We start from the raw sequence: 9499 nt of genomic DNA, 5'->3' as shown, positions 1-9499 counted from the left end.
CTAATTATGTACTTCTTCCACTTAGCACTGAATTTCCATACTCTCTTGTCTCTCTGTGATAATCAAAATGAGGAAAAAAAATGGAAGAGACTCAAAGCCCCATTTCCTTCCTCTACCCCTAGGTCCAACTTCAGTGGCAGATCTGGTGGCCTTGAAGTGGCTGAAGATCACCGCCCTCCACAGGGCTGTGCTCAGGCACACAGCCATCCTTCCCTTCCCCGAGTGACCTTCCTCTGCACGTTGTTTATATCATTGGCAGAGCCTGTAGTTGGAAAGGGGGCTGAGTGACTACTGGACTTTGTATGAAAACACCAAACTGGAACAGACCTTGGGCCAAGACTGTGATGGGTGGGGTATATAAATTGACCTTGCTTTTAATTTGGTTCATTACTGGCTCCAAGGTTAAGGCAAGGGCAGAGGAGGGGCTGGAGCTGGCCTGAAAGCTGGAATCAGTGGCCCTGCCAACACTAGAACCAAGGCTAAGATCCAGACCAAGGCACTGGCTGAGGGAGAACTGAAAACAGGACCAGTGATCCAGGCCAATGCTTGGGATGTAGCAGTGACGAGGACACAAACAGTGACCTACACTGAGGCCATGGCTATGATAAGGGAAGTGAGCAAGATGGAAGCTAAGACTAAAACTAGAATCATGGCTGAAACTAAGGCAAAACCTCTGGCAGAACCTGGTATAGTGCCTCATAACAATTCAAAGGCCATCCCTACATCAAGGGTCAGTGCTGTGACCAAGTGTGAAGTCAAGGCTGATGCTGGAAGTGAAACCAATATCAGGTCCTTTGCCAAAGCTGATAATAAGGCCAGTATTGGATCTAGGCCCCAGAGAAGGAGAGAGGCCAGCATCAAGTTCCGTACTGGGGACAGAGCTGATATTACAATCGAGTCTAGTGATGAGAATGAAGAAAGTATCTGCTCCTGGTTTTGGACTGGAGAAGAGCCTAGTTTAGGGTCCTGGTTCTGGCCTGAGGAAGAGACCCCTTATCAAGTCTATAAGCCTCCACCTAAGATCCAGGAAAAGCCTGAGCCCACACCCAAACCCGAACTTACTATAAAGCAAAAAGCAGCAGCATGGTCAAGGGCCAGGTATAGTGTCCTAGTCCCAATAGAGGGAGAGGAGCAATCCTTGCCGCCAGAAGGGAATTGGACTCTGGTTGAGACCTTGATTGAAACTCCTCTGGGGATTCGGCCTCTGACCAAGATCCCACCCTATAATGGGCCTTACTTCCAGACCTTAGCTGAGATCAAAGAACAGGTTAGGTATAGGGAAAAGTATGGGCCCAATCCAAAAGCCTGCCGCTGCAAATCACGTGTCTTTAGTTTAGAACCTAAAGAGTTCGATAAATTAGTTGCCCTACTTAAGTTAACTAAGGATCCTTTCATTCACGAAATAGCTAAGATGATAATGGGAATCAGTCCTGCTTATCCATTTACCCAAGATATAATTCATGATGTAGGTATTACTGTCATGATTGAAAACTTGGTCAATAATCCCAACGTTAAAGAACACCCTAAAGCTTTAAATATGGTGGATGATAATTCTGAGTCTTCTGAAGAATCAAAAACAGGAGAGTCACACATACATCAGGTTTGTAAGGACATAATCACTTATCCTTTGAACTCCCCTGTGCAACTTGCTGGACTAAAATTATTAGAGCATTTGAGTGTGAAATTTGAGGATCACCATACAATTGCCAATTATATTCCAGATTTCCTCACCTTGTTAAACAAGGGAAGTGTCAAAACCAAGTTTTATGTTTTAAAAGTATTTTTGCGCTTGTCTAAAAATCAAGCCAATACAAGAGAACTGATCAGTGCCAAAGTACTGTCATCATTGGTTGCACCTTTTAATAAGAATGAGTCAAAGGCCAATATTCTTAATATCATTGAAATATTTGAGAATATAAATTTCCAATTCAAAAAGAAGGTGAAGCTATTTACCAAGGAAGAGTTCACTAAATCTGAGCTTATTTCCATATTCCAGGAAGCAAAAGAGTTTGGTCAGAAACTCCAAGACTTAGCAGAGCACAGTGATCCTGAGGTGAGAGATAAAGTTACACGATTAATACTCAAACTCTGAATAACCGAATGTTCTCACAAAGCCTTGAACAATTTTTGGTGTTGTAATATGAATCCAGTGCATATTGTAAGTTATTATATTTATGTCATCTGTGTTGATTGAAGGAGGCAATTTTATGGATACCAAATGGTCTTGAGAGCTTGAATATTTGTTGATTTTTATTGTGCTATATAAATTGAGATAATTTTAGTATTTTTGTAATAACATGACCTGATAATGAAACTACTCATCCTGAGTAAGCTATTCATTCTTCTGTGCTTTATATTGACATAAATGTATTCATTTGAGACTCCATTTACATGTTAATAAAGTTGCATGCTAAAACTGGTGAAAACAGTGTCCTAGTTCTTCAGTTGAAGTCTAATTCGAGGAATAAGCACAAACAACACAAAGATGACAAACAGCACTGTCTGTATGGAGTTATAAACAAAACAAGTTCACATTGACAGATCCTTTAGTTTCATGTTCAAAGAGTAGAATCACTCTGTTTACAAGAAGACATGACTATGCTACTAGTTGATATCTGGACAGATCTGGAGAAGGGGATGAAGACACAGTCTTGGGAAAAAGGGAACCCAGACACTTCCATTCCGATCTGAGTTCCAGAAGTTGTGCTCAGCCTTTCATATAGGATATCTCATCAGGATACCTTAAACTTGTTAACCCCCAAGAGGATTCCTGATTCTCACCCCCATTCAACAAAGCCACGTTAAGTGTGGTTCTAAAACAACCTAGCCTCACTATGCCCTCAACATCCAGCTACCCCATCTAGAAGTACCAGGTTTACTGCTTCATCTGAGGCTCCCTCCCCTGATAGTCCTGGGCCTCAGAGGAGGATCCTTCTGGAGACCAACTACAGAAACTGCTTCATGGATAGTCTCATTTGTCCTGCCTCAGTGACTTTACTCTCATCTTTGCTTTTATTTGCTGACCAATGCTTTGGCCTTGGTGATTTGCACCTGTCTTTGGTGGCAGCGCCTGTTTTTACCGACCCTTTTTGGTCAGAGTTCAGCTCTGGGAGACAGCCACAGGATACCAAAGTCCTTTAGCAGTGTGTGGTTAGGAAGAAATGAATTCCCCTAATCCTACTGTCCTGTCTACTTATTTGTACAGTTTACAGAGCTGAAGCTACATTGTCTATACCTCAGCTCCTCCTGTTTAGACTTCTGGCTGGGGGTTTGAGGCATAGAATGCCAGAGTATAGATTGGGATCTGGGGTCACCTCTGCCTCTTCCACCCTCTGCCTCTTTTACTGCCCAGAATTTGGAAATACATATATTAGGATCAGTGTACAAATACTGGACTTTCTATTGAACTTTCTCTTTTAACGTTTTATGTATAACACTTAGCATTTTATGTATACATATATTAGGATCAGTGTACAAATACTGGACTTTCTATTGAACTTTCTCTTTTAACGTTTTATATATTAGGGGGAAGGCCTAAACTGAAAAATCTCAAAAAGGTGTCATGTACCCCTAGTTTCAGCAGCTATCCCTAGTTTAATTTCTATTAAGGTTAGATCTGAACTTACATTTCATATATCTAGGAGTTAAAAATGAAGGACAACTAGCCACGCTTGTGCATTAAGGGTGAAAAAAAAGCAGATAAGCTTTTTGCAACATGCAGTTGCAACTTTGATGATTTTAAAAGTTCTTTATAACTTGTTTTTTTAATCCACAGAACTCCCATAGCCTGGAATTCTAGCTGTGGTTACTGCTTTCACAGTTGGGTGCCTTCAAAATACAATTGGACCAGACCCTTTGGAAATATTCTGTGTCTCAAATGCCCTGTGGAGCACACAACCAGTTGATGGCTACAGAATTTTCCATCAGCTAAAGAGAAGGGTGAGTGTGGGATATGCAGGTCTTTGTATCAAAACAAGAAACTGATGGTCTCTTCTTGGGTCAGAATTATGGGAGACAGAGTCATTTTCCAAATTGTTCCTGGGGTGTGTTTGAAGTCAAAACTTCATCTCTTGTTTCATCTCCTTTCTTGGAAAAATAACTCAGGCAAGCCCATTTAGTATCAAGGCTGATCCAGACATTACTTGTCTTAAAATGTTGCTACCTGGGGGTAAAAATCAGTGTGGGTTTCTCATCTTTCCTGCCATGAAGTAAAGCAAGTAATCTTCCAGCACAGCTGGACTATTAGCACCCACTGGCCTTTTACCATGCCCTTAATTTTAAAAGAGGAGCTTTCAGTGGGAATTCATCTATAAAATATCACCAAATTCCTGGCAAGGTTTTCAAAGCTCTGTATCCTTCAGCACCTTTCCATTTTTTTTCTCATTATATCCCACCAAGTAACCTATATTCAAGCAACACTGGACTATTTCTTGATTATTTCATGCACTTACATCCTTTTGTGCATTTTTTCATGCTGTTCACTCATGCTGTAATGCCTTTATAACCCTTTTCCTGCCTGTGGGAAACCTATTCATTATTTTAGGCTCAGCTCAATTGCCAGGTCCTTTCAAAGTCTTCCCTGACACCCTTATCCTCCCTGTCCCCATGTTAGAATTAATAGCTCCTTCTGCATTTCCAGAGTTTTTTTTATTTGTGCCTCTATTCTAGCATTTGTATCTTTATACCATGCCTTGGAGCCTTATGAGTAAGTTGGAGCTTGTGTTTAGGAACAGTGAGCGTAGAGGGGGAAGCTCGAGTTTGAGAGTGTCTGACTCCAATGCCTGAACGATTTATTATGTATAGTTACAATAATTACTAACATTTATACATTTATTGAATTGCTTCCTCTGTACCAGATACTATTCTATGTACTTTACTTGTATTAACTCATTTAATTGCTAAAACATTCCTATGGATTAGGTACCGTTATCCACATTTTACATGTGAGAAAGCTGAGAAACCAAGCTCATTGATTTGGTTAGTAGCAAAGCTGAGATTCAAACCTTTGCAGTTTGAATCTGGAGCTAGCATATATGAACACTTTGTAACTCTGTACCCCTACGCAGCATCTGGTAAAGTACATTGCCCATCCCAAACTTAAATTTGTGTGTTGTTAGACACACCTGTCCCTTATCTTTTCTGCTTCTTCCCTTTGTGTAGGCCACTTCCTTCTTTACCTCCATTCCCCACTCAACTAAGCATTCATGGTCCATCACTTTCAACATGCTTTTGAATTTTTTTTAACTGTGGTAAAATATGTATAATATAAAAGTTGTCATTTTAATGATTTTTAAGTGTACAATTCAGTGACGTTAATTGCATTGACAATGTTGTGCAGCCATCACTACTATCTATTTCAAAAACTTTCATCATCTGAAAGAGAAGCTGGGTAACCATTAAGCAATAACTCCCCATCCCCCCCTTCCTCCAACCCTCAGTAATCCCCAGTCTACTTTTTGTCTCTATGACTACTCGTATGTCTATTCTAAATATTTCTTATAAGTGGAATCGTACAATATTTATCCTTTTGTGTCTGGTTTATATCACTTAGCATAACATTTTCAAAGTTTATCCATGTTGTAAAGCATGTATCAGAACTTTATTCCTTTTAATGTCTGAGTAATATTCCATTGTGTGTTTGTGCACGCACGCGTGCACACACACATTTTGTTTACCCATTTATCTGCTGATGGACACTTGATTTAGTTCCACTTTTTTACTATTATGAATAATACTATAATGAACATTGATGTACAAGTATTTGTTCAAGTCCCTGCTTTCAATTCTTTGAATAAACCTAGAAGCAGAATTGCTGGGCCATATGGTAATTCTATGTTTAGCTTTTTGAGGAACTGCCAAACTGTTTTTTACAGAAGCTGTACCTTGTTATAGTTCTACCAGCAACATACAAAGGTTGCAGTTTGTCCACATCCTCGCCAATACTTATGTTCCATTTTTAATAGCTATCTTAGGTGTGAAGTGGTATCTCATCGTGATTTTGATTTGCATTTCCCTAATGACTGTGGTATTGAGCATTTTTTTCATATGCTTATTGGTCATTTACATACCTTCTTTGGAGTAATGTCTATTCAAGTTCTTTGCTGATTTTTTAATTGGGTTGTCTTCTGCTTGTTGCATTGTAGTGGTTCTTGATGTATTCTGGATACAAGTCATTTATCAGCTACATAATTTACAAATATTTTTTTCCTCTGTAGGTTTTTTTTTTAATGTTCATGATGTGTTTTGACACACAAAAGTTTTTGATTTTTATGATGTCCTATTTATCTATCTTTTTCTTTAGTTGCTTGTGCTTTTGGTGTCATATTTAAGAATCCATTGCCAAATCCAAGACCAGGAAGATTTGCCCCTGTTTTCTTCTAAGAGGTTTGTAGTTTTAACTTAGGTCTAGGTCATTGATCAATTTGGAGATAATTTTTGTATATGGTATGAGAAAAGGGTCTAACTTCATATTTTACATATAGGAATCCAGTTGTCTGAGCACCTTTTGTTGAATAGTCCATTCTTTCCCCATTAAATGGACTTGTCATCCTTGTCAAAATCAATTGGCCAGACATGTTGGTTTATTTCTAAACTCTCAATTCCATTGCATTCATTTCTATGAATATCTTTATACCAATACCACAGGGTTTTGATTACTATAGCTTTGTAGTAAGTTTAGAAATCAGGAACTGTATGTGCTCCAACTTTGTCTTTTTCAAGATTGTTTTTGTTAGTCTGAGTCCCTTTCAATTTTATATGAATTTTAGGATCAGCTTTTCCATTTATACAAAAAAAATGCCATTGGGATTTTCATAGGGATTGCATTGAATCCATAGATTGTTTTGGGGGTATTGCCATCCCAACAATATTAAGTCTTCCAATCTACGAACACAGATTTATGTAAATTTATGTAAATCTTTAATTTATTTTAGCAATATTATGTAGTTTGTGTGCAAGTCTTTCACTTCCTTGGTTAAATGTATTCATACATGTTTTATTCTTTTAGATACAATTCTAAGTAGAATTGCTTTCTTAGTTTTCTTTCCAGATTATTCATCATTGGTATAAAGAAACATAACTGATTTTTGTGTGTTGATCTGTAACTTTGCTGAATTTGCTTATTAACTCTAATGGCTTTTTTTGTGGATTTTTTGGAAATTTCTATATATAGGATCATGTCACTATAAGTAGAAATACTTTTCTTTCTTCCTTTCCTATTTGGATACCTTTTATTTCTTTTTCCTGTCTTATTGCTGTGGCTAGAACTTTCCGAAGAATGTTGAATAACAGTGGTGAAAATGGTCATGCTTGTCTTGTTCCTGACCTTAGGGGGAGAGCTTTCAGTGTTTTACTATTGAGTATGATGTTAGTTATGGGCTTTACTTTTTTTTTATTAAAGTTTATTGGGGTGTTAATTGTTAATAAAATTACTTAGGTTTCAGGTACACGATTCATAAATGCCTTTATTATATTAAGAAGTTCCCTTCTCTGTCTAATTTTCTGAATGTTTTTATCATTAAAGAGTATCAGATTTTAACATATGCCCTTTATTGTATCAAATGAGGTTATCATGTGGGGATTTTTGTTGTTGTTGTTCTGTTAAAGTGGTATTTTACATTCATTAACTTCCATATGTTGACTACCCTTGCGTTCCTGGGATAAATCCCACTTGATCATGGTGTATAATTTTATTATTATACTATTGGATTTGGTGTGCTAGTATTTTGTTGAGCATTTTACATCTATAATCGTAAGAGATTTTGGTCTCTAATGTTCTTTCCTTGTGGTATCTTTATCTGGCTTTGGTATCAGGGTAATGCTGGCTTCATAGAATTAATGAAGAAATACTCCCTCATCTATTTTTTTTGAAAAGTTTGAGGATTGGTGTTAATTCTTCTCTAAATGTTTAGTAGAATTCTTCAGTGAAGCCATTTGGTCCTGGCATTTCTTTGTTGTGAAGTTTTTGATTACTGATTCAGTACCTTTACTATTCATGGATCTGTTGAAATTTTCTATTTTTTTTGAGTCAGTTTGGATAATTTGTGTGCTTTTATGAATTTGTGAAATGATTACCACAATGAAGTTAGTTAACACCTCCATCCCTCACATGATTACCATTTGTGTGTATGTGTGTGTGTGGTGAATAGTGTTTAAAATTTACTCTCTTAACATTCAACTATATAATGCAGTATTGTTAATTATAGTCAGCATGCTTGGTGGACACACAATGTGATATATAGATGATGTATAGATGATGTATTGATGTTACAGAATTGTACACCTGAAACCTATGTAACTTTACTAACAATTGTCACTCCAATAAACTTTAATTAAAAAATAATTATAGTCACTATGCTGTACATTAGAGCCTCAGAAATTAATTATCTTAAAGTTGGAAGTTTGTACATTTTAGCCATCATCTCCCCATTTCACCCACCCCCAACCCCAGGCAGCGACCATTCTACTCTCTATTTCCATGAGTTCAGTTTTTTTTTAGATTCCACATATAAGTGAGAACATACACTATTTGTCTTTCTCTGTCTGATTCATTTCACTTTGCATATTGCACTCAAGGTCCAGCCCTATTGTCCTAAAAGGCATGCTTTCCATGTTTATGGCTGAGTAATATTTCATTGTATATATACCATATTTTTTTATCCATTGATTCATTGATGGACACTCAGATTGTTTCCATGTCTTGGCTATTGTGAATAATTCTGCAGTGAACATTGAGCTACAGTTGTATCTTCAAGATAGTGATTTCATTTCCTTCAGATGTATACCCAGAAGTGGAATTGATGGATCATATAATAGTTCTATTTTTAATTTTTTGAGGAACCTCCATACAGCTTTCCGTTATGGCTGAACCAATAAACTTTTCCAAAAACACTGCACAAGGTTTATCGTTACAAGTTACCCCTTTCGACACGCTTTTGTTACATCCCATAAATTTTGGTATATTGTGTTGCCATCTTTGTTTCAGATATTTTTTTTTTATTTCCTTGTTGATTTCATCTTTGATCCATTGGTTATTCAGGAGTGTGTTGCTTTATTTCACATATTTGTGAATTTTCAAATTTCCTTTTTGTTATCCTCAGCTTGAAGAATTCCTTTCATCATTTATTCTACCATGTTTCCCCAAAAATAAGACCTAGTCAGACAATCAGCTCTAACGTGTCTTTTGGAGCAAAAATTAATATAAGACCCGGTATTATATTATATTATATTATATTATATTATATTATATTATATTATATTATTATTATATTATGTTGTCACGCAGCAGCCTAACCATCTGTCCCCTCGTGCCTATCACTAAAGAAAGAAGAGTCTGTGAGACTGTTCCTTTCAGGGACTTTGCTTCACCTTTGTGCTTACACTTCATGTCTCTCTGTTTGGCCCCCAAAAGATGGTTGGTCAGCCAATGACGGGTAAGATTCCTCACGGGAGGAACAACCCAAGCCAGGCAGAACCATGTGGAGACCACCAGGAGAACTCA

General features: G+C 37.3%; 2 protein-coding genes across 3 annotated transcripts in view; both read left to right on the top strand.

Moving 5' to 3' along the window:
• The first annotated feature begins 347 nt into the window (after positions 1 to 347).
• ARMCX5 (armadillo repeat containing X-linked 5) lies at positions 348 to 3912 on the top strand. Its single transcript, XM_033103713.1, has 2 exons — positions 348 to 2053; positions 3776 to 3912. The coding sequence occupies exons 1-2, from the start codon at positions 596 to 598 to the stop codon at positions 3797 to 3799; spliced, it is 1482 nt and encodes a 493-aa protein (XP_032959604.1). The 5' UTR covers positions 348 to 595; the 3' UTR covers positions 3800 to 3912.
• Positions 3812 to 9499, top strand: part of GPRASP1 (G protein-coupled receptor associated sorting protein 1) — a 42216-nt gene continuing 36528 nt past the window's right edge. For both annotated transcript variants that reach the window (XM_033103564.1, XM_033103575.1), the window contains exon 1: positions 3812 to 3939. The gene's annotated coding sequence lies outside the window, so the exon portion shown is untranslated. The remainder of the gene's footprint in view (positions 3940 to 9499) is intronic.

This window comes from Rhinolophus ferrumequinum, chromosome X (genome assembly GCF_004115265.2).
Source record: "Rhinolophus ferrumequinum isolate MPI-CBG mRhiFer1 chromosome X, mRhiFer1_v1.p, whole genome shotgun sequence".
Lineage (NCBI taxonomy): Eukaryota > Metazoa > Chordata > Mammalia > Chiroptera > Rhinolophidae > Rhinolophus > Rhinolophus ferrumequinum.
The sequence above is the reverse complement of the archived record's forward strand: the minus strand, read 5'-3'. Positions and strand labels throughout refer to the sequence as shown.

Excerpts from the sequence above, each read along its gene's own strand:
- ARMCX5 (XM_033103713.1), top strand. The coding sequence starts at position 596 with ATGGCTATGATAAGGGAAGTGAGCAAGATGGAAGCTAAGACTAAAACT. Across the intron at positions 2,054-3,775 it reads CAGAGCACAGTGATCCTGAG|AACTCCCATAGCCTGGAATT; the intron begins GTGAGAGATAAA and ends TTTAATCCACAG.